The sequence below is a fragment of the Sciurus carolinensis genome, chromosome 16, assembly GCF_902686445.1.
Source record: "Sciurus carolinensis chromosome 16, mSciCar1.2, whole genome shotgun sequence".
In the NCBI taxonomy this organism is placed as follows: Eukaryota; Metazoa; Chordata; class Mammalia; order Rodentia; family Sciuridae; genus Sciurus; species Sciurus carolinensis.
Genome location: NC_062228.1, coordinates 15522163 through 15547664, shown reverse-complemented (window position 1 = coordinate 15547664; position 25502 = coordinate 15522163). Strand labels below are relative to the sequence as shown.

General features: G+C 43.5%; 1 protein-coding gene across 2 annotated transcripts in view; it reads left to right on the top strand.

The window, feature by feature from the left end:
• The window catches only part of Wwp2 (WW domain containing E3 ubiquitin protein ligase 2), a 133248-nt gene that overhangs the window by 37448 nt on the left and 70298 nt on the right, over nt 1-25502 (top strand). For both annotated transcript variants that reach the window (XM_047528031.1, XM_047528030.1), the window contains 2 exons: nt 15694-15831; nt 17553-17649. In XM_047528031.1, the coding sequence (XP_047383987.1) occupies nt 15694-15831; nt 17553-17649 (235 nt within the window). The remainder of the gene's footprint in view (nt 1-15693; nt 15832-17552; nt 17650-25502) is intronic.

The following is a 25502-nucleotide window of genomic DNA, read 5'->3' as shown; positions in this document are numbered from 1 at the left end:
TTTGTTCATTTTTCTCATTTATTGTCTTCTACAATTAGAATATCAGCTCCTGGGGGCGGCGGGGGGTGTGTGTTTTGTGAATTTTGTTCATTCTTGGGTGCTACTTGCACTTGGCCTTGTGCACATGCACGTACACACACAGAACACACTCATACCTGAGGCCTGTTGGAAGATGGACTTCTCTGGTAAGTGAGAATGAGTGCCTCTTCTTGTGACTGAGGTCTTTGTAGCCATGTCTAGCTCACTTCTGAGGCAGAGTGGGACCTCTGGAGTGTTGGATGCCCAGTCTGAGGAGCGTGTGCTCAATCCAGCCCTGGCCCCCAAATGCAAGCCGGTGCTTCATTTCGCCCCAGCTGCATGCAGTTACCTCAGAGCCTACTGTTCTCTTGACTGCTACCAGACACCAGGCTCTGGGATTTAAACTCATCGTTAATAGTCTCTGAAAAGCCCTCTGTGTGTTGCTTTCTGTCATCCTGCACCTCAGGCAGATAAGCCCAGGCCAGAACCTCAAGGAGTTCCTGAGGAAGTCAAAAGCAGCCCCCAGCCCTGGCCCTGCACCCCCACCCCCTCAAAGGTGGAGACCAGGCCCATTTCCTTCATGGCTTTGGTGTCAACCAAGAGCTGTTGGAAAGAAAGGTCCTTTTAGCTAGGAGTCTTGTAAAGTAAACATAGGCCCTGCAATGAATGTTCAAACAAACCGGGCTGAGAGGCTGCTTTGTGAAGCCTCATTTGAGGAAAGAAGAAAAGCTTTCTGTCAGGAATGCCTTCCCCTGGACAGCCGGCCTTGGCTGCTACCTCTAGAGTGTTCTGTGAGGGTGTTGGCTCTGAAGCCTCTAGAGTGTTCTGTGAGGGTGTTGGCTCTCAAATCAGTCAGCCTCATGGGAACACATATTTGACAAAGGGCAGTTCCACCCCCTAAAGTGCTGAATGCTGGCCTCTTCCTTTTCCTACAGATACATTGTGACCTTTTCTTTGTCCCTAGTAGGTGGTCAAGATGTTTCCCCTCTTTTCTTTCTTCCTTCTTAGACTTAAGAAGTTCTCAATGTTGGGTCAGGGCATTGCATGAGAGAAAATTTCCTTTGTCCCTACAGGACATGTTCTTAGGATTTTAAGACTTGCCTGGCGAGGGAAGGTCTGTTTGCCAGCACTCAAAAGATAACTCTCTAAGTGCTGAGCCAGGTGCTAGTGTTGAAGCTGTGGACAAGGCAGACGACACCACTGTCCTGGAAGTAAGGGAGGGTCCAGAGAGGAAGCAGACTAACAGTGCAGGCAGATCCATCTGGGCAGATGGCAGTGGAGAAAAGTACTGGGTGCTCTGGGAACCATCCCAGGGACTTCCCCTAGCCTGGGGGAGGGATGGTGTGGATCAGGGAAGGCTTTCCAGAGGAAGTGACTCCTGAACTCCAGAAGGGTGAGAAGTAATTGCCAGGGTGGGGAACAAGAGAAAGCATTCCAGGCCGAAGGGACAGGGTGTGGGAAACTTTGAGGTGGGAATGAGCAGAGAAGGCCGGAGGGCTAGGCAGGGTGAGTGAGAGGGCCAGTCAGGACAGTGACCAAATATGGCAGGGAGTGGGGCAGGCACCAGATCAGTATTGTCCAGTGAAAACATAATGCAAGCCGCATATGTAATCTAAAATTTGCTAGCAGCCACATTAAAAAGAAGTAAAAAAAAACAAAAACAAAAACAAAAAACAAAAACCATATATATATATATATTTATCATATATTACTAATTTTATTGCTATATCTTATTTAGTTCCATATATATAGAATGTTATCCTTTTAACATATAATCAAAATAAAGAAAACTTTCACTGAAATCTTTTAGTTTTGGGGGGGGCATCAGATCTTTGAAATCTGATTTATGTTTTACACTCACACCACATTTCAATCCAGAGTAACCCCTTCCAAGTGCTCAGGGGCCAACATGTGGCTGGTGGTCTCCCGGTGGGACTGACTGTGCAGGCCTAGAGGTTGAGTCAGTGAAGGCAGATGGGAAACTTCTCACTGTGGTTATTGTTAGGGTAGGGCTGTATTGTTTGTTCAGTTATAGAAATGTTTTCTCTTCCTCTTGGACCTGCCCCATGGAGGCGTTGGGCCGCTTCCTGGAAGACCGGGCTTTCTCCTGAGGTATGTAGCCTTCAGGCCCTAAACTTACAAATGTCATAGGCACGAAAAGTGTCCTTGAATTCGTGGTAGGAAAATGAGTCTGTTGCCTGGATACAAGCTGTTTCCTTCCCTTGGTCAAAAAATAACACTGAGACATTTCATCTGGCGTTTAGGCCTCTGCTTTGTGCCCATCACTGAGAGCTGTTCCCTCCAGACTGTCCATCCCAGTCTCCCAAGGTTCTCCCCAGGGGAGGCAGCAGGTCAAACTTGATTATCTCCACGAAGTGTTTGAATTTTTTCTTTTTCAGTTTAGTAGTTGTAGTAGTTTTTTGTGGAGTAGGAAACTTGCTTTGATAACAGGGAAGGGATCTTGGACCAGAGTGAGATTACGAGCAGCACAGTTAGTGCCACTGTTAGGTACGGAGGGGTCTTTATTTCAGTGCCATGCCTGAAAAATTTGCTAGCAGCCACATTAAAAAGAAGTAAAAAAAACTAAAAACCACACACACACACACACACATATATATATATTTATCATATATTACTATTTTATTACTATATCTTATTTAGTTCCATATATATAGAATGTTATCCTTTTAACATATAATCAAAATAAAGAAAACTTTCACTGAAATCTTTTAGTTTTGGGGGGGCATCAGATCTTTGAAATCTGATTTATGTTTTACACTTACACCACATCTCAATCCAGAGTAACCCCTTCCAAGTGCTCAGGGGCCACAATTTCAGTGCTTAGCCTGGGGGCTAAGGTACAGTTTTTCAGAATGTGATGTGCCTTCTTTCCCTCTCCTTCCTTCTCTCTCTCAACTAATGTTTATTTATGTATGCAAATGCACATTATCTTGTATTACACGAATTCATTCTCTTGGAGGCAGGCACACTATAGTAATGGCTAAATTAACCTTGAACATGCACGTCCCCAAACTCTCCTCAGCCAATAGATTGTATTAACATTTTAGAAGATTCAGAGAATACATCAAGTGAAAAATCAGGGCTGGATCATTTTGGTCTTGGATGACCTTGATTTCGCAGGTAGTTTTTTGGGTTTTTTTTTTGGTACTGGGGGATTGAATCCAGGGGTGCTTAACCACTGAGCCATATCTCCAACCCTTTTTATTTTTATTTTTATTTTGAGACAGGATATTGCTAAGTTGCTTAGGGCCTTACTAAGTTGCTCAGGCTGGCTTTGAACTCATGATCCTCCTGCCTCAGCTTCCCAAGTGGCTGAAATTACAGACATGTGCCACCATATCCGGCTCTCGTACCTGTAGTTTTCATATGTACACTTGTGTTAGCATTTGCAGGTACAGTGACTTTATACAAAGTTGTTTAAAAGTGGATGATCCTGTGGGAAAAGGATTTGTGATGTGATATTTTACTTTTCTGTATTAGGATTTTCTTATGAGCATGTTGTTACTTTTTTCAGTTAATTTTATTGGTTGTGAAACAATTTTGTTTAGCATAAGTGGGAAATATTTTTTTCTGTGTGCAAATATTATGCTAATTTATTTTATATTTTTAATTAAAATATTTTTTATTTTCACAGACACATTTTGATTCATTGTACACAAATGAGGTACAACTTTTCGTTTCTATGGTTGTACACAATGTAGACTCACACCATTCATGCAATCATACATATATATAGGGTAATACTGTCTGTTTCATTCTACTGTTTTTCCATCCCCACCCTCTCCCTCCCCTTTTTCCTCTACACCATCCAAAGTTCCTTCATTCTTTTCTTCCCCCATCCCCCCCCCCCCATCATTATATATTGGCATGCACTTATCAGAGAAAACTTTCGACCTTTGATTTTTTGGGCTTGGCCTATTTCACTTAGCATGGTATTTTCTAGCTTTATCCATTTACCAGCAAATGCCATAATTTTCTTCTTCTTTATGGTAGAGTGATATTCCATTGTGTATATATACCACAGTTCCTTTATCCGTTCATCAATTGAAGGGCATCTAGGTTGTTTCCACAATGTAGCTATTGTGAATTGAGCAGCTATGAACATTGATGTGGCTGCATCACTGTAGTATGCTGATTTTAAGTCCTTTGGGTATAAACTGAGGAGTGGGATAGCTGGGTCAAATGATGGGTCCATTCCAAGCTTTCTGAGGAATCTCCATACCGCTTTCCAGAGTGGCTGCACCAATTTGCAACTCCACCAGCAATGGAGGAGTGTGGCTTTTTCCCCACATCCTCATCAACACTTATTATTGCTTGTATTCTTGATAATAGCAATTCTAAATGGAGTGAGATGAAATCTTAGGGTAGTTTTAATTTGCATTTCTCTAATTACTAGGGATGATGAGCACTTTTTCATACGTTTGTTGATCACGTATTTCTTCTTCTGTGAAATCTCTGCCCATTTCCCTAGTCCCTTTATTGATTGGGTTCTTTGTATTTTGGGTGTAAAGTTTTTTAAGTTCTTTATAAACTTTGGAGATGAGTGCTCTGTCTGAAGTGTGTGTGGAAAAGATTTTCTCCCACTCTGTAGGCTTTTTTCACATTATTGTTTCCTGTGCCGAGAAAAAACTTTTTAGTTTGAATCTATCCCATTTATTGATTCTTGCTTTTATTTCTTGCGTTATGGGGGTCTTGTTAAGGAAGTCTGGTCCTAAGCCAACGTGATAGCGATTCGGGCCTACTTTTTCTTCTATTTGGTGAAGGGTTTCAGGTCTAATTCCTAGATTCTTGATTTTTTAAAACTTTTTGTTATGGAAAATTTCTAACTTAAGTACAAATAGAGATGACAGAGTAATGCACGGTCCTGTACCTATTGCCCAGCTGTGATGATGATCCGCACATGCCCAGTTGCTTTTCCTCTTTAGTCCCCACTGTTTTGGGGAGTATTTGAAATAATACCTTAGACTTCATGTCATTTTACTTGCCGGTAGTTCCACATACACCTCTAACTAATAAGGAGATTACTAAAAAACAGAACAAAATTGTATGCACTATGCAAGTAATGGGAATTGAAAAAAAAATAAAACCTCTATTTCATAATCTTACTCTTCAAAAACAACTTTTTCTCTTGGTTCTTCTATTTCTTTGTCCTTGATATATATACTTGTTTTTACTTGGTTTCACTAATAGGTTCATCCTATAACATCGTTTCTTTTAACTTAATGTTGTAGTTTGAATAATTTCCCATGTCATTTATATTCAAAAAATTGTTAATTCATATCTTAATTGGAGCCTCATATTTCATGCATCTGAAATTTTAATTCTAAAAAGCTAGTTTTTAAAAAGGGGAATGTTTTAAAAGCAGAATTTTAGCCATAAAAATAATTTTCTAGGAGGGTTCCTACATTTTGCTCTGTAAGAAACTTTTAAAAGGAGGTTTGTTCTTTGTAAGCCTGCCTCTGCCGTGTTTATAAACATGGCTTTGATCCTGGGCAACTGGGAGAGGTGGTTGTGGTTGCTGAGGTTCCCTGAGGGCAGAGATGAATGATCTGTGAAAGCTGGCGGGCCTAGGAATGGAGATTAATGGTGTGAGGAGGCCTGTCCTTCCTCTCGGGCAGAGGGGTGCTAATGAGGAGGAGAGGTTGCTGTTGTGAACTCAAGGTTTAATCTAAAGACTTAACTTTCCAAGATCTATGCTTATTTACCCTAAATTTTTAGAAATTTAAAATGTGCTGCAACTTCATAAACAGTAGGATATAAGGATGAAGCCTTTGATTCTGTTTTCAGGGGATCCTCAGATGGCTCTGGAAACTCTTTGGTATGTACTTTTTTGGATGCATAAATAACCATTTTTGAAGTATGGATGTATGTGCACTTTTTTTTAAGTAAAACAAAAAAACTTGTGTAGCTTCATGAACTTTTGTTGTTAACTCTCTGACCTTAAATCAAAAGAAACAAGAATGATCAGTATTGTTGGGCCTGTATGTACCTTAAATGAGGATGTTGGGGCCTAATCTCTGATCCTTCTCTCTTTTTGGAGGAGGGTATTGACCATCTTCTTCCTGTCAAGGGGGTGACTCCCCCTTCCCCTCTGTGCACGGGGCTGCCGCTCCTGGACTCCTCCCTGACCAACACTGCCCCCATCTTCTCCAGCTATTCTCTCTTCCCTTTGCAAGTCCATTCACCTATTAAATGTGCACGTTTCCTTCCATTTTGCCCTCTTCCATGATCTCATCCCCATCCACACCTTCCTCCCTATCCCTGCCGTATGCAGATGACCCCCAGGTTTGATCTCTGACTTTAGCCTTTCTCTGAGGCCTACTTCCATGCAGCTGATGACTCTCTTGGTATCTCCTTGTGGATATATTAGAAGCATCTCAACATGTCCAGGTCAGCATCCAAATCTGAACTCGTCATCTTCTTCTGAGACTTAGTTCTCGTCTAGTATTCCATATTTCAAGGCACAGGCCCTCCATTTTGTCCAGAAAGGTGAGTTTCAGAGCCAGGAGTTGTCTTTGGTAACTCTGCCCCTCTTGCCCAGACCCGTTTATAATTCTCTCTGTCTTTCCTTTGCAAACCTGCCTACCTTTCATCCCTGCCTTCTTCCTTCCCTGTCCCTCACATTTTTCATCTGCAGACTACTTTCTGCTCTGCCTATTTATGCCCTTACTTCCCTTCAACTGTTTTTAACACTACAGACAGAACAATTTTTGAAAATGTAAAACAGATCTTATCAGGTCTTGATTAAAAACTCCAAAGTTCCTTACTGTTACTCTGAGGATAGAGGAAAATTCTTTAACGTGGCTGTCCCACAAGGCACTCCAATATCTGACCACCATTAGCTCTCCTCATTCAGACAACACACCACCCCACTTTCCTCTATTCAGTTTCCTAAATGCATTCAACTCATTGTGCCACAGGACCTTTGCACAGGGCATTTCCTCTGCCTGGAGTGGTCTTCCTGGCTGCCCTACCCCACCTGCAACCTGCTAGATGTCTGCATGAAACTTCATCTCACAGTGCCTTGTCCTAGGGCTCTTGGGAAATGTATCCTGACATCCCGACCAGGCCAAGTGCCCAGTTGCTCGTGGGACCATACATGTTGTGCAGGAAACCTTTTCTCACAGTTACAACTTTATATATCTGTGAGATTATGTAGTTACTTCTGCTGCTTCTACTGAATCATGGGGTTCTAAAAGCAGGGACCGTGTCTGTTTTCTTTTCTTTTTTTTGTACTGGAAGTTTAACCCAGGGCAGCTACCATGTCTTTTCTTTTGTATAACCCAGCTTCTAGCAGTGTTTGGTAGATAGTGGGTGCCTGATAAATGTTTCTTGAATAAATGAACAAGAAGAAAACTCTAAATTGGCTTTGTAAAATGAAGGTATTTTCTCTAGAAGAGTTAATGCAATCCCCAGTAGACCAAACTGTATGTTAGACTAGATAAAGGGTAGACTCTCAGTAGCAGCAGAAAGAAGAGTCTTCAAGACCAAGCTAGACTCTTCCTTACCTACTCTGTCCTAGGAAGACCCCACCGAGCAAGGCATGAGTGTTGGGGCCGGAGGCGATGTGGGCAGAGCAGAGTGATCCTTGTTACTGTGACAAGAATGCCATGTTTACAACCTGATTCCAGTTTGGTAGGAAAGACTTCACTCGTTAGGCTCTGGCTTTACTTGGAAGCCAGAGAGACCTCGTAAAGGTAAATCCTGGAAGCCTCAACTTCCTTTACTGCGAAGGGAATGTGAAAGAGCGTTCTCTTTCAACCTGGGTAGACTCCAGCCTGTGTGTGTCTGAGTTATGGGGAACCAGGGAGTGGAAAGGAGACCATTTATTCTCTGCCCTTCTGGAATTTCCTCTGGTTCCTTTCCTGTGTACACCAGTGTTTCTCAGTTATGTGTAGAATGAACACTGAGCTGTTAATGAATGCTCTGCTTATTTTCACTTTCTTTTGAGGGGCCTATGGGATGAGGACCGAGGGAGGCAGGAAGGAGGAGGTTGGTTCCCCTGAGCAGCTCTGTTAAGGCCAAGTCAATCCCATCTTCATCAGGCTTCAGAGACTCTTAACCCTCAAGTACTTGGTCTTTCCTAAATGTATCCTACTTTTAAAAATATTTTTTAAGTTGTCGATGGACTCTTATTTATTTTTATTTATTTATATTCGGTGCTGAGAATCGAACCCAGTGCCTCACATGTGCCAGGCAAGCGCTCTGCCACTGAGCCACAACCCCAGCCCCCATATCCTACTTTTATGTCACTTCATTTTTCTCAGATTTCCAAGTTAGTCCTTACATTTGCATTCTGAATTAGGAAGAAAAACTCAGTTTTTCTTTCTTTCTTTCTTTCTTTTTTTTTTATTTTTGGTACCGAGGATTAAACCCAGGGATACTTAACCACTGAGCCACATCCCCAGCCCTTTTTTATACTTTATTTAGAGACAGGGTCTTGCTAAGTTGCTTAGGGCCTCACTAAGTTACTGAGGTTGACTTTGAACTTGACATCCTCCTGCTTCAGCCTCCCAAACCACTGGGATTACAGATGTACGCCACTGCATCCAGCAAAAAATCAGTTTTTCCTTTTAAAAAATTCAAGTGTGTTAGGGACAGGGGTTATAGCTCAGTGGTGGAACACTTGCCTAGCATGCATGTGGCCCTGGGCTTGAACCCCAGTACTGCAAAACCAACAAACAAAAACAAAAACAACTCCTAAGTGTGTATACACACATACATTTTGTTGGTGTGGGAGTAGGGAGAGACAATGATGATGATAAAAGACCCTAAATTGGAAAGTTGTTTTATACACTAGTGTGAAACTGTCCAGGCGAGAGTTCTGGATTTCATAATGAAATTGCATTGTAGTAGCAGGGTTTGGCAGTTATGGTTTATGTCGTTTTTTTCTTTTGTTGGAATAAGGATGGCAGCTTCCATGCCCTATTTATCTATACTTATACTTATTAGTACCATATGCAGACAATATGTTAAAAAGCCTAAGTCAAGAAAGGGAAAAAGTAACTTTTAGAAAAGTATTACTCATCCTTTTTGCATGTACCAACTCTGCAATAGGAAATTATTAACTTGAAGCTACTTGCAAATGTGAGGCTCTGAAGTGAGGGAAAAAGAGAGTAGGAGTTATTTTCTAAATATCTTCTACTGTTTTTCGTTACCTTGATATTTTTGGGATTTTTTTTTTCCCTTCACTTTTTTCCCCCCAGTACGGAGGACCAAACTCAGGGCCTTGAGCATGCTAGGCAAGCACTCTGCCACTGAACTAAATCCCCAACCCCTATTTTCTTCCTTTTCTGTATTTCAAGCCATGTATATACTGTTGGATTCTTATAAGCTTTTTAGTTAGCCTGACGTTGCTGTTGGTGTGTTGGTGTGTTGGGTGTGCTGGCCTGAGGGGAGGGTGTTGTAACAGAAAATGTGCAAAGAATAATCAGTGGATCCCTGTGTGTCCCTCACCTAGCTCTACAGCCTCCCTTGCCCCACTGGGTTAATTTTGTAAATCCCAGATATATTTCATCTAGGAATATTTCAGTATGTATCTCCAAAAGATAAAGACTCTTTAAAGTCATAATCCTGGGCTGGGGTAGAGGGTTTGTCTGGCACTGGGTTTGATCCTAGCACTTTAAAAAATTCAAAAAAAGTGGCAGTTATTTAATCTTGTCAACTATCTAGCCACTTTTTATGTTTCTCTAATTGTCTTATGACAGTTTCTTTTCTGTGAACTGTCCAGTCTGCATTTGGTTCAGGATCTAAACAAGATCACTGTCACTTAAGTCTCCTTTACCTGAGATTCCCCTTCCTCTTTTTACCCCTCGTAGTTTATGGTTGAATAAACAGGACAGTTTTCCACACTCTGAATTTTGCTGTTTGTGTCCCTGAAGTGTGGTTTAGTGTGCCTCTTGGTCCCTTTGTGCTTCTTCCACAGATGGGTCTAGAGGTTTGACCTGTTCTTTGTTGTTCATCTTGGTGTTGTGCACGTTTCCACCAGTAGGCACCTGGGGTTTGGCTGTTGCTGTTGGTGTGCTAGCTATTCCAGGGTTCTCCTGGCATGGCCCCGCGATTCCTCAGATTCTTTCCCCCAGCGTACCTCCATGAGGTAGCATCACAAGGTATTGGTAGCTGGTTGGCATTTGGAACAGAAGGGCACAGTCTATTAACTGAAGAAAGTGGCCGACTGCTGAAGTTAGCATGAGAAGTTAGCATGAGCCCAGGCCTTTGGCTTTCTTGGTGGAACTGCAGTCTCTTGCCAGCAGAATATTTTCATTGCATATGTTCCATTTGGCCATAATTGAATGTGACTTCCTTCAGCCATGCTCTCAGTTAGCCCATCATCTGCCTATGATTTGTGTGAGACCTTGATTCTCAGGGACCCATAGGCTAGTTGGGCCTGCAGATGTGCTTGGTGAGGAATCCTGGGTCTTTGCTCCCCTGTGCCAGAGAAACAGCCCAGGACAAGTTTTCTTAAACGCTGTGTTCCCAGAGTACAGTGCCATTGCCTGAGTCTAGGCCGCCATCTGCTCTCGCCTAGACTGCTGCATTGCCCTAGGCTCTCCTGCTTCCACTCTGTTCATGGAGTGGATTGTGCCCTCTTGTGGCTCTCTGTCTCATGCACAGTCAACACGAAGGGCCTTGCAGGGGCTGTAGGCCCTTATTCATGGGCTTGTTACCCCCTGCCCTGCTCCTCTTCCCTCACTCTACTTCAGGCACACTGGCCTCCATGCCATTTCTCTGACAGGCTAGTTGTGCTCTCACCTGGGTCTTCACATTTGCTTTTTTCTCCACCTGGGATGTTCTTCCTGTAGATACCTGCATTTCTTCCCTTATCCTTCTTTAAGTCTTAGTTCTGTTGCTACCTTCCCATGAGACTTTTCCACCTGAAGTCTTCTCCCCTGTTTCATTTTTTTCCTACCATATTTGCCATCTTCTGGCAGATTATGGTTTCTTTCCTTCTTTCCTTCACTGGGGGTTGAACCCAGGGCCTCACACATTCTAGGCAAGTTCTCTTCCACTGGTCTACATCCCCAGACCTTTTTAACTTATTTTGAGACAGTCTTGTTAAGTTGCACAGGCTGGGCTTGAACTCATGATTCTTCTGCCTTAGCCTCAGCTGGGATTACAGATATGGGCCAGTGCCACACAGGTTGCTTTTTAAAAAATTGCTTATTTTCTGTTTCCTCCCAATTAGATTATTTGTGTTCCCCAGGAACACACATTTCCTTGTCTTGTTCTATTGAATCGCAGTGACTGTAGAATAAAGGGTACTTAATACTCATGTGAACTGCTAGAATTTCGGTGAAGCAGGACCTGTCAAGGTTGAGAATAGCAGGTCAGCTTTATGCTAATTCCAAGACTAGTTATGGAAATCTCCACAGTATACCCACTCTTACGAATTTCTTTCTTCCTTCCTTCCTTCCTTCCTTCTTTCGCTAATGCTGGGGTGTTCTGGTCTTGTCTGCTCCCACCTTGTTTCTCCTGCAGCCAGAGCGACTGTGCTACAGTAGGAGTCATGTCACTTCTGGGGACTAAACCCAGCCACATGCATGCTGAGGACACACTTCAGTACTGAGTAACACCCCCAGCTCCACGTGTTTCTTGATTCTTGAGTAATACCTCAAAAGGTAGTAGGAAGACATGCTGAAAGAAAAAGGACCTTTGTAGAGTTGTCAACGTGGCTGCAGTGAAACCAGAGGGCCCAGAGGTGAGGTGGTGGAGACTGCTATTTATAGCTAAGATTCCAGTATATGTTTTCCGTCACACTTAGCTTTTTGGCCTCCCTGTATGCTCCAGTCTGTCACTCAATTAGCTAATGGTTTCTTTAGTCCCATTATGCATTGTAGGGTTCCCCTGGCTCAGTTTTTTTTAAAAAAGAGAATAATAGGGCGTTCTGTTCTCAGTGGTTTAATATTTTAAATAGCCTTGCCAATTAAAAAAAAAAAAAAGCCCTTCTTTCCAGTCCTTTATTATGAAATTTGCAAACATACAGAAGAACTAAAAGAGTGATACAATGACCATCCAAATGCCCTTCACCTTCGCCACATCTGTTTTGTCCGTACATGTGAGTGTGGGGCTTTGTGCATGTCCCCACTGAACCATTTGAAGATAAGTTGGAAATTCCATGACCCTTTACTTCTAAAATCTTCAGCCTATTCTCCTGGAGAATAAGTGCAGGTATCCTCATAATCCACTCTGACTTCTCCCAAGAATAAGGATGTTCTTAACATAAAACCGTAGTACTACTGTCAAACCTGAGAAAAGTAACAGTAATTTCAGGTTCCATCTAATAATATGTAGTCTGTTTGCAAATTTATTTAATTATCCTAATAAATTTTTTTCAAGCTTAAGATTTAGTACAAATTCATGAATAGCATTTGTTGGTTTTATTTCTTTAAATCTAGAAAAAATCTCCCATTTTCCCTTTGTTAAAAAATAAAAACATATTTAACACCATGGACTTTTTCAAGAGTCCTGGAGAGTTATCCGACAGATGCCTCATATTCTGGATTTGTCTGGTTGTCTCATGATATCGTTCAATCTGTTTCTCTAACCCTTAGTTCATGTGAACTGGGAAGTAGTTTAGAGGCTTGATTAGATTCAGATTAAATGCTTTTAGCAAGAGAACTTTAAAAGTGACTTTGTGTACTTCATACTGAATCCCCTCAGGAAACATGTGGCATCAGGGTTTTGTTAGTGACACTAAACTTGATCACCTGGTTATGATAATGATGGCCAGAGGGCCCTCTTTGTAGTACAACAGTGGAGGATTATGTTCTCAAAAATTTAGTTTAGAGGAAAACACACGTGCTTGTGCATGCATGGGCACACACACACACACAAACAGAAACAAAAAACAAAACCACATTTCCCTCACTGGCTCATTTTGAAGGTAAAATGTGTCTTAAAGTGCTTAAGGTAACGTCTGAGCCTGTAAGAATATGACTCTGCTGGAGACATTAGTGGGTAAACTAGATTGAAGAGCTGGATTGGAACTTACAGATGAGTCCACAGAGAGAAAAATTCAAGTTACATCTGTGGTTTTGGTCAGAGGATCATGGCAGTGTGATCGTCGAGGAGGGCAGAATTAGAGCTAGGGTCCGTTTGTTCCTCTACCTTGCCGTTTAACTTTATCATCCCTCGAGGAATGAGGAAAACATGCCCATACTCCATTACAAACAGATGGGCTTTGGGATGTCAAGGAGGGAATCTAGGAGCTTTTCTAGAATGTTCATATTAACACAGTTCCAACAGTGGTGTTCGGGATCCAATAGGCTTGGTGTCTTTGGGAGGTGTCCTAGGAACAAGACAAGACAGTTCATCCTTTGATGGTGTGTGGCTTACCTTGGAAGATTTTGTGGGGTTTGTTGCTATAACCTAAGAAACTCTCAGAAAGGGCTAGAGTGACCCTGTAAGGAATGCCAAGTTAGAACAAGGAAAATCAGGCCTCTGCCTAAAGACAGGAAAGCCAACAGGCAGGTGATGAGGGTGGCAGCATACTAGCAAATTACTAGTGCCACTGAGTTCTGTTCACGTGTCTTCTGCAGAAGGTGCAGGCAGGGAAACCAATGCTCAGGTTAAGTCACTTGCTCATTGCCACCCGCTGCTTTAGTGGTAGCACTGAGACTGGAACCATCCCGCCTGCCTGGCCTGCCCACTCAGCACCCCTGCTGTGTTGTTAGAGACTTAGGTGCTGGATTGTGCCTTGGTATAGGAGTGGGGAGACACCCCTGACTTTAATGAATAAACACACATGTACTTACCATTGCATAATTTCAGTGGTTCAGAATTTGGCAGCAGCTCAGCAGTGTGGCCTGGCCTGGGATCTTGCGCACTAGGTTGCAGTGACATGTTGACTGGGCTGCAGTCACCTGCGGGCTCGACTGGGGCCGCAGACTCATCCGCCAAGGTGGTGCACTCACATTCATGAAGTGCGGCTGGTGGTGAAGGACTCTCTTTTACTCTGGAAAGAACTGGTTTCTAAGTTACAAGTATTATTTTATGGAAACATTTAGAACTCACCAGGCCCTTCAGCAGAACTGTCTGAAAATAGCAGCAGATGCAAAAAGGAGTTGATCGGTAGAGGGAAGAGAGATGAAGGAACGGTAGGAAATATTTAGGAAAGCCCAGAGTCTGCAGGGTGACTGATTTCTACCTTCTGGTAAGAAATCCTTGAATCGATTGAGACTTTTCTGCTAAGTTCTTAAAGGGCAGTGTCTTTTTTTTTGAATCGAAGGTGACTTTTTGTTTTATTATTTCTTAGGAGAGGGTGTTCATTCTTAGAAAGTACTGGAATTTACCTTAATGTTTATATAGAAACACTTATTTAGACATACTCTGCCTATTTCTAAAAAACAGGTAAGTTAGCTTGTAATAGTACAATACCAACTAGGAAATGAAAGGAAGGGTGGATCGGGTGCAGGGGTGCTGCACTTCCCTCCCTTGGTTCGATAAAGTGCGAGCAGGAGTGGTGGGGCCGCACAGCCCGTGGAGATCTGAAGCTGCTTCTTTTGGAGGCTACAGCTCTTGACGGGGCTCCTCTGAACAGAACTGAAGCTCAGTGTGGACAGAGTATTTATCTGGATGGAAGCCTTTCAGTGTGGCCAAGCTTGGTGGCACAGCTTTGGAGGGGTGTGCAGCAGTTTCTGGCCCATCTGAGGTTTCGTGCTTCTGCTCCTTCTTGTTTATTCCATTTTTCTGCCATGGTTTCCCACCTTTTCTTATTTGCCACCCCCCGCCGCCCCGGGCTGAGTCTGCCTAGTGGCCTAGGGGCTGGGTGACCAAACTGCTTTTTACCTAGGTCACATAGCCACATGTTGGCTGGTCTCCCTTTCCTTACAGAATTGATGGAACTGACTTGTCTATATTGGGCTTTTATTGTTTTAAAATTTTCCTCTATATTTCACAGTGACATAGTTGTAGGATAAAAACATTACTTGTTTGTTTGGATTTTGAAACAGGATTTTACTGTGTTGCTGAGGCTGGCCTTGAACTTGCAGTCCTCCTCTATCGGCCTCCTGATTACCTGGAATTGCAAGCATGCACCACCATGCCCAGCAGGATTAAAAAGTTTAGAAATACTTTTTGGGGCTGGGGTGTAGCCCAGTGGTAGAGCATGTGCTTAGCATGCATGAGGCCTAGGATTGCTCCCCAGCACTGGTAAAACAGAAGAAAACAAAAAAAAAAAAAAAAAAAAACATCTTTTACCACATAAAAGAAAAGAATAAGCCTGTGTAGTCCCTCCTCTAAAGAGGTCTCCTGCTGAAATTTCCTTAGGGTATTCTGGCCTGTTTCTTCTATGGGTAGTGAGATGTCCCTGCAGCCAGTTTCCTCCTCAGCAGGCATTCAGTATCCCTATTCTCTTCTTAGTCCTGCAAATAGCTGCAAATAGGTCAGTCATGTAAGAATTATGTGGCTAACCTAGTGATATAAAAATGTTTAGGAACAAAAAGAATACTGTTTCCCCACCAGCCTAATGGAACCATGATGGCCGTAGGCAAGTTCCTTCCCGCTCTTTTTTTCATGCCATGAGACAGATTTGAAGGTGCAGAAAAATGTTGCCAGAGAAGCGAGAGTGGGTGAAATGGAAGCTTCTGATACACAGAATCGTAACTCAGGGTGCACTTGATTTAGTCCATCCATGTTGCATTTTGTGCCCAACAGTGGAGAACACGCAGCTGACGCTGAACCTGCAGACGGAGAACAAAGGCAGTGTTGTCTCGGGCGGAGAGCTGACAATTTTCCTGGACGGGCCGACTGTTGATTTGGGAAATGTGCCTAATGGCAGTGCCGTGACAGACGGTGAGTGCCGCCCTGCTCCCCAGGGCTGTGCCGGGACAGGGCGGGCCGGGCAGGGGGCAGGAGGTGCTGAGAGCTGGGTTCTCCACCAGACGTCTTGGTTTGGGAACTGCTTAACCAGTCCTGGCTCACAGCTGGCCCTGACTCTTGTTAGCCTCCCAGTTCAAAATCACGACATGATTTTTCAAGGACTGGTTTCTGATCAAGGACCAAAATAAATGTCACATCTTTGTGTTATTGTTTGGATTGAGAGGAGAGAAAAACATCTTTTAATTCCACATGGACTTTGGAAAATAAAACATCTTTAGCAAATGTGAGTTTAGCCCATTTTTCTTCTCCCAAATACAGTTAACCCCCAGGGGATGTTGAGAGTGTTTTTATGAGATGGCGTGGGTTGGGGAGGGGACTGTGCCCTGTAGAGATGCACACTAGCAAAAGACAGGCCAACGCAGGGAAACTGGAGAGAGTCCCCGCTCTGTCCTGAATGTTGGTAGTTATTTCTTCTTCTCTAGTCTGAAATTGGTCACTTTTGGATCTAGCAGGAAATTAATGAAGTCTGAGGTCTGTTAAGGGTTGAATTTCTCCATAATTTTTCCTCATTAAATATTTGTTAGATGTGATGTAACTGTGGCACTTTTAAAGGCCCTGGAGAGGTGTCCCATACCTTTAAGGGGTGAAATTTGAATTCTAATTCGCCATTAGATGAATCTCAGTGGTTGGATGGACCTTGGCTGCTGGCAAGAATTCTGGCCCTGGGCTGAGCAGCACTTTGGGTACTCTTTGTATGGAGAAAATCATGCATCATTCACTTGATCAACACAGATATACATAATCGAGCACTGATGTGTACTAGGTCTTAGTCCAGGTGCTAACAAATGGTAATGGGCAAAATTAATATGATTTCCACTCCTTGAAGTTTATAATCTACTTGGTGGGGAAGTTAGATGTGAAATGATTAATACACGAGTAATTACTGTCATTGTGACAGAAATTGTGAATGAGATGGCACAGGGTGGTTTGAGATTCCGCTACTCTGGGTGATCTCATCTAAACTGAGGGATTAGGGAAGGCTCCTTGAGGGAGTTGAAATCCAGGATATGAGAAGCTTAGATGGACCAAGCTGGGGGTGGGGAAGGGGTATGGGGAAAAGGCATGGCTGGGCCTACAGTGAATGGAGGTGCCAGGGTGACTGGACCCTGGGAAGCAAGGAGCGTGTTGGAGGTGAGGCTGGAGAGGCAGGTCCGCTCAGATCATATTGCCTAGAGCCCCTGGTAAGGGGGTTGACCTCCTCCTGAGAAGCAGAGAGCTCCTGAAGGGCTTTTAGTGGAAGAGTGTCATGATCTGATTCAGCTTTAGAAACTCTTGGTTGTACTCTGGAGAAATACCCCCGTTCCTTGCCCCCACTTTGCATGGTTAACATCTGTTCTTTGTCACGCTTGTGAAGTTGAAGTTCACTGAATGTAGAAGGCATCTGCTTGTTATTACCTTGGGTGTTCTCGAATGTTTTAGAGAAGAAATGGTGTTCCTGTTCCATGTCGTGGATGAGATCTCGCGTGATTGTCTCTGTTCTTTCTTGTGCCAGTGGCTACAATGGGCCCCATGTCCATATTCCATCATGTGGATAACTCTAATGCAAGGGAGTTCTATGCCTGGTAGCCAACTTTCAAACAAGGGTTGAGCTTCTCAATGTTGCCATTCTTTCTTTTGATTGGTCCCCTTTCTAGGATCACAGCCACCTTCAAGAGAATCTAGTGGGACAACTATAGCTCCAGAGAACCGGCACCCACCCCCCAGCACAAACTGCTTTGGAGGGAGATCCCGGTAAGACTACCACCCCCCACACCCTTTTTTTTTTTTTTTTTTTTTAACTTTATTTTATTTTTTTATTTTTCTGTGGTGCTGAGGATCGAACCCAGTGCCTCACACATGCTAGGCAAGCGCTCTGCCACTGAGCTACAACCCCAGCCTACCCCCCTTGTTGATGAGAAGGAGTTGGGAAGATGCTTGAAGCTATTGGAAAAACACTGGGAAATGGCAAGAAACAATTGATGTTAGAAACTACTGGAAATTTTCAGAGATCTTATAACTGATTTGGTATGGTAAGGAATTCCAGAGGGGAGTATAGACCTCAGGATTCTTAGAAGGGTTGCTGGTTCCTTAGCAAAGATTAGGTTTAACTAGATTGTTTATTGGGATAAAAGAACCTTTTTTTTCTTGCGACACTGGGGATTGAACCCAAAGGTGCTTTACCACTGAGCTATATCCCCAGTCCTTTTTATTTTTCATTTTGACACAGGGTTTGTTAAGTTGCCAGGTAAGGCCTTAAACTTGCAATCCTTCTACCTCAGTCTCCCAGGTCACTGGGGTTACAGGTGTGTGTGATTGTGCCAGGCTGAAAGAACCTGTTGAACGGAGAACTTGGTTGCTTTTATGTACATCAGGGGCTGCAGTGACCATAGTTATGCTTCTAGCATACACAAAGGAGTCCTTAGAGCAGAGTCTTTGGCTGTGAAGTTTTCTGACTAAGTATTTCCTTTTGTGGGGTGTCCAGTGGTTCCATTTTGAGTGTTGGTTAAAACCTTGTACATTTAAGAGTCTGAGTTAAATAATAATTGCTATGCATATCAAAGATTATGTAATTTCTTTTACCGACATTCCCACCTTTATGGCAATTTAATTTTTAGGCAGAATAGCTTTAAGTGTACTAGAGAGATGCAGAAGGGGGTGGAGTACCGTGTTTGTTTATACCAATGTACATTCCCCAGACATTCGAGGAAATTTTAAAGGAAAGAATCAATGAACATAATTTGTAAATTTTATTATCTACTGAGAGTGGATGAATAACTGGTAAAATTTTTCCAAATATATCCCAGGGAATGGGGAATAATGCTTTGAAAAATGGAGCCTAATTTCAGCCAGTACCAATGGCATCTTGACAGACTCTTCAGAGGACAGCAATGAGCTTCTCCAGAGTGGTGGTTTTGTGGGTTTATGAAGGTGTAGTGACTGAAAGGTGTCCGGGTTGGGTGGGCAGGAGAGGGTGGACCAGTGAATCTTTTGTCTGTAGCATCATTGGAAGCTAAAGGGGCCATTTCCCTGTCATTTCTTTAAGTCTCTGCAAAGGTGTTATGTAACACCTTGTAGGGCATTTGCACTTTCTGTGACTTGTAGATGGCTTACAAGATGGAATAAATAGTCAGATCTTATAGGGTTAGGATTGATGATATGATTGCAGATCTTGTGTCAGCAAAGGACTGATCCAGAACTATTATTGCCTTGGGTGTTCTTGAATGTCTTGGAGAAGAGAAGAGAAAGTGTTCCTATTCCATGGCCCAGATGAGATCTCACGTGATTGTCTCTTCAGTGGCGGCCAGCTGGGACGAGGAACGCTTCAGCATTTCTCTTCCCAGAGTAATGCCATCTTAGCTTGGGTACTTAGTGACCTCTCTCTTGGGTCTTTAGTTGGACTTGGAAAATTTGTGTCAAAAACAGTGATGTCACTTTTTTTGAATCTGGGAAGCACAGTCCAGCTGTTAACAAGTTTGAACCTCAATTGTCAACCTATTTATTAGTCTCTGAATTTCTGTAGTTGATCAACCTTGAAATTCATAGAGCTTGATGATCCTTCTTTGCACTAAGGATTGTTGCCTTTTAAAATAGCAGTCAGACTTCAATAGAAAATGAGTTGCACTTTTGCTCATCCTGTGTGGTAGATGTTGTTGGTGGTTAATGTCCAGTGAGTTTTTGGTAGGCCATTGACTTCTGGAGAGCTTAGGTGGCTTGGGAGTCTTCCTCAGTCAGCTGAGCTGCTGCAGCGCTTGACTGGACTCAGTCTGAGTTTTTCACGGGCCTCTGCCATCTACATGTTTATTCTGCATTCATATGGAACCTGCTGCCATTCAGCAGCAAACACTTTTAGAAATATGACCCAAAGGTAGTATCTTCTGCATTTGTAAGGTCACTGTGCACATACGCTTACTCCTGCAGTTAATAGAGTAGTCTGCTTGTCAAGAGTATAGGACTTTGGAACCCAAAGGGTGTAGATCAAATCCTGGCCTGTTGTTTACTTGCTGTGTGATATTGAAGGAAGCACTAAACTCCTCAGAGCCTTAGTTTTTCTCTGAGGTATAAAAAGGGGATATCACCTGCCTCCCAGGGCTGTTATAGGAATTGGCTGAGATGAGGTGTGTCATTCTGAGGGCCTCGACTTCCAGGAGCCCTTGGTGAAGGTGGTAGTGGTTTTTCTTTGCATCTGGAGGCTATTGTGTGCACACCCCCCAAGCCTGAGAAAGTGAGGCACTGCTGATGCATTTATCAAGGCTGAAGTTGGGAGGTGGTGAGCTGAACCTTCCAGATTCAAGGGCAATGTTCTGCTGTCCTTGCTTCTCTGGGGCAGAGAGAATGATGGGCTTCTCCCTGCTGCCTCACAGACTAAATATTTAGCTTTCACTGTCTGAAGGGTAGGTTTTTCTTGGACTTGGTTCTGTGCACCATGGTCAAGCAAAGGTGTTCTGACATGTCTGTGAAGGTGAGGATCGCAGCGTCGAAGCAGCCTCTGTCCTGCTTTGTAGAGCTGTGGAACTGGGATGTGGAGGGTTTGTTCTGGGGGATTCTGCTACCAAACTCATCTGGTGGAGCCACCATCTGCTTGCTGAGCAAGGTCTCAAAACTCCATGGAATCTTATTCTCGGAGATTAATCAGATGAAGCATCTTTAATTGTCTGCCATCTGTTCTGCCACATGGAAGCCAGCATGGGATTGTGGCACAATTCATATGACATATTTGTACCTGAAAAAAAAAAAAAATGAAAGAATTAATCTAACTTGTGTTATGCTCCTACAATGGAATACTGTCCCATAGTAAACATGGTTGAAAGTAAGTTAGGTCAGCATGGTAGAATCTCAGAAAAACACAAGCAAGAGAAGCAGATCTCAGGAAAAAAAGATTATCTGATGCCATTTATATAAAATTTTAAAATGCCGAACTAGACAATGCATTTATTATGGATACTTTCATAGGTGGTAACACTGTAAAAAATGGGTGGGAAAGCTGGCATGTGGTGGTCCTGGCTGCTCAGGGTTGAGCCCAGGAGTTTGAGGCCAGTCTGGGCAACATAGCAAGACCCCATCTCAAATAAAACAAAGAAATAATCAAAGAAATAGGTGAAAATAATTGACCCTGCATTCAGGGGAATGGTTATCTCCAGGGGGAGGAAATGGGAATGAGGAAAAGCACAGAGAACAAGTTTCCAGGGCCACGTTATTTCTTAGCCTGGGTGGCTCTCATGTGATCACTTTCTTCTTCTTTAAAAATATATATTTAATATATTTCTGTGTTCACATGTTATACTTCATGATAGAAAAATAAAAAGCATTACCTACCAACCTAAGGAAGCTGAACAGTAGTGTTGGAGAAATTGTCATTTGCCCTCGAGGAGACAGGTTTCAGGCCTTGGATCTCTCTAGGTTCAATCATAGCCACCTTATTTTTATTCCACCCAGGTTATATATGTCCTAGTATAGCCAGTGATTCTAAATTGATGCTCTATGTTGGCCACTGAGGCTGCACTGCTGTCACTTAGGAATCTCAGACCTGAGAATTTTTGGGGGGAACTTGGAGGAATGGGTTCAGGGAGAAGCTCGTGTCCAGGTCCTGTATCAGAACAGCATCGAGCTTGGTGTCCCGAGGGGTTGGTCCATTGCCATTCAGTATTTGAGCGAGTGAGGACAGCTCTGTGTTGTACCCCAGGATTATGCCTGTTAACGTGCCATCCTGTGCTGCATCCTTGTCAGTGTTGCTCATCCCAGGGTCATGGTGTGGGTGCTTCGTAGGTTTTGAAGCCCCTGGGACAGTGTGTGCTGATTGGCAGTGGGAGCCTCTCCTGCATCCTTTAAAGTTCCCTCAGTTTTAACTTCTTTTGCTGGAATGAGACCAGCCCTGGGAACCTTGCCTAAGAGGGTTTGGGCTGTGAAGGTCTTGTGTACCTGGTATTTTGTTCATGTCACACCTGTGCCGTCAGGAGCATGGTCTCCACTCTTACAGTGAGTCTAGTCTTCATGAAGTGACAGGATTTGTGAAACAGGCAAATAAAGCTGTGAGAGAGAAGAAACCAGTGTGTGGAGAGGGGAGGACCAAGGAGAGAAGGGGATGGAAGTTTTCAGAGACTGTTGTTCTTGTCAGTGGTTCAGTACCCTGTCTTAGGGGTCCAGTGGAGTGTAACTTGGGGCGGAAAAGAACCCAAAAGAGGGTCCGTGCTGGTACTGGCTGCTCTCTTCGGAGTTACTGCTAGGTTACAGATGGTTGTGAAATTCCATGCTGAAGAGTGGAAAGGCAGGATGTCTGAGCCCCTTTGTGGTTTGCTGATTCTTGGTCACCTGTGACTTTTCTTCCTACCTCCCTAGACTGTCTGTGGCTAGCCTACTGCCCTCCAGGCACTGCCCAAGGCTCCGGCCAACCTAAAGGGCTGGTTCCTCGGGCTGGAATTTCTGTAAAGTTTCCATGCAGAAAGGGAAATGGAACAACAACAAAAAAGGAAGAACACATTTAATTTGCTTTTAGCATCACAAAGTTTTTCATTAATAGGTCTGAGTGTAAAGCATCTTGGTTAAGAAACTATATGTAGGGGCTTAAACAATTTACTTTTCTTTATTATGTACATATGTATTATGTTGTTTGGTATAGAAGTGTATATGAATGTGTGTGTGGTAGGGGCAATGGGCTGGAGGCCTTGGATTTGCCTGTGTCCCTTGCCAGCCATCAGTATTTCCACTGTTGGTCTGAACCTGCATTTTAACATGCTCCTCTTTGTGGTTCTCTTAAACATGAAAGTTTCAGAACCTCTTGTGGTAGTTTTCAGTCTTTCTCCTTTACTCTTCTTTATAGTCCTGCTTTGATGAAAATATATCAGATTTATTGGATCCCTTGCCTTGGCATTAATGACCTCTGAAGATTTAAAAGAGCCATATTCTTGGAGCCTTATAAAGCCCCAAGGTCTCTGGTGAGCTCTAAATAGCTCATCAGCTATGTCTGCAGACAGCCTATCCCAGAAAGGAAAGAAAAATAAACTCGGCCAGTGTGAGCCTGCTGGGAACACTTCAGGAAGTCCTGGGAGGGCGGGGGTGGGGGTGTGGATCAGGAAGCAGAGCTGGGGAAAGAGGGGTGGTTGGGAGCTTGAGCCTTGGGAACTGGGCCATTCTGTCAGTCATTGCTGGCCATTGCCACCCCTTCTTTAAGACAACTAAAGGCGCCGTGATTTGTAGATGTCACTCTGTGAGCATGGAACTGAATTTAGCACCTGTACAGTTTCCATGCGGGCCTCCCACCCACCAGCTTTTCCTTAAGACCTGGCTGTGGCCTCATTACTATTGCTGGGGAAGAGAAAGGAATCTGTGTAATTCATCTTTTCATTCAGTGATAACTAGGACACCATCCCTGCTCACAGGGAGCTTGCACCCTCGTTTCTGAGCAGTTGGTGTGCATGGAGTAGATCAAGACTGGACAAGGGCCCCACTGCATTCTCCAAGCCACACATTGAAAAGTAATCATGGGGGTTGATCACACATTAACTTGTATGTTGATTTATTAAGTATGCATTAATTATAGTGACACATGATACATGATACATTTATTTTTTCAGATCTGTTTATTTCATAGGTACTTATTTGGCATTTCCTCTCTATGAGCCTACGGGGATGTGGTGAGTGCCAGAAAGCTGGCTAGGAGCTAGGAAGAAGGAAGGCAGATGCCTGCAGTTGAAGGCAGAAACCATTTCCCACACATTGAATGCCAGGCACTGAGCTAGGTCATGGTCACAAAAAGATGAAAAGTCTTGGTCGTTGATATCAAGGACTGTCTCTAGTGGGAAACATATTTGGGTGAAAGATCACAGGCCAGTGTGATGGATTCCATGGTGCCAATATGTATCCACGCAGGAGGGACATGGTACCTAAATCTGCACTGGGGATTTGGAGACGATCTCACATACTTGAGCCGTATTTCAAAGGACTTTGCTGGACCAGTGAAATGGGGGTCAGGGATGTCACTGCAGGCAGAGGGTACAACCTGGGCAAAGGCAAAGGGGAATAAGAGAGGTTGGCATATTTAAGGAAACAGGAGTCGTTTGGCAGTGGTGATGTGGACATGAATGATGACTATGGCGAACTGTGGTTTACAGGCCAGATCCAGCCTGCCACTTGTTTTTTGTTTTTATTTTCTAAGAGCAGTTTTGCAAAGTTGAGCAGCGGGAACAGAGTTCCCATGTGCCTCTTGCCCCCACCCATGGCCTCTCCTATTATACTTTTTTCCCACCAAAGAGGTATACTTGTTAGAGTTGGCAGACCCACATTGACACTGCATTGTCACTCAAAGTCAGTGGTTATGTTAGGGTTCCCTGTGGGTGGGACATTTGGGAAGTGACTGGACCATGAGGACTCTGACCTCATCAAGGATTAATTCACTGATGAAATTGGAATCTGAGTGGACTCTTGAGAGGTAGGCAGTAGAGGCTGTAAGAGTGGAGCCCAATTGCAGGGAGTGGGTCATTGGGGACTGTATCTTGTCCCTCTGCTTCTTGGCTGTTACAAGTTGCACAGCTTTTCTCTACCACACCCTTCCACCATGATGTTCTGCCTTACCTCAGGTCCAAAGCAATGGAGCCAGCCAACCATTGACTGAAACTGTGAGCCAAAATAAATCTTTCTTCCTTTAAGTTGTTTTTCCTTAGGTATTTGTCCCAGTGACAAAAAGCTAACACTTTTACTTTCTGGTCCTTTATAGAAAGTTTGTTGATTCCTGCTATAGGAAGTGGTAAAAACATAAAACCAGTTCATAAAGGGCTTATTTTGCTTTACTGAGGACTTTAGATTGGTTCTTTAGAGATGGGAACCTTTGGATTTTGAGCAGTGACATGATCTTTCAGGAAAGTAGTCTGATGGCTGGATTTGAAACTGTATTAGTTTGGGTTCATTGTAGGAAGTAGAAACCATTCTAGGTATTTCAAGCAGAAAGGGATTTAATATTGGGAATTAGGTGCCACTGAGTGGGCTGGTGCAGCAGAAGTGAAGGGTCCTTCCTGGTCTTTGGCTTCAAGGTCACAGTCATACAGCTGTAATCCAGATATTAGGAAACTGCTGCTGCCCCTATAATCACCTTATATGCACAAAGCATGTGTCCAGGTATTATGGCATGGAGTCTGCGGAAGCCCCTGCCATTCATCACCACCACAGGATAAATGGCTTCTGCCTTCCTCTGTTTTCAAATCTCTTGCAAGAACCTCTCATTGGTACAACCTAAATCACATGTAGAACCTTCCTGCAAGGGAGTCTATAGATCTTCTAGTCACTCCTTGCAGGGGAGCTATGTGGAATTCCCATCACAGTAGTGATGAAGACTAGAATCAGAGACCAGTTAAGAGAACTTTTGTAGGAACTAGTGACCAGGGAATTGAAAATTAGCCTCTGGCAGTGGTAGAATAGAGAGAAGACAGGAGAAATATCTAGAACTACCTAGAGGAGTCATGGAGAAGGTTGGAGGGTGGGGAGAAATAGAGGACCTCCCAGACTCTTGGATTGTGATGTCATTCTTAGAGATGAGAAATGTGGTAGGGGAGGAGCTTATGGATCTCTCTGTTTAAAAATCACATTCCCCACTGGGGTTGCCTTGGGCACTTAGCTGC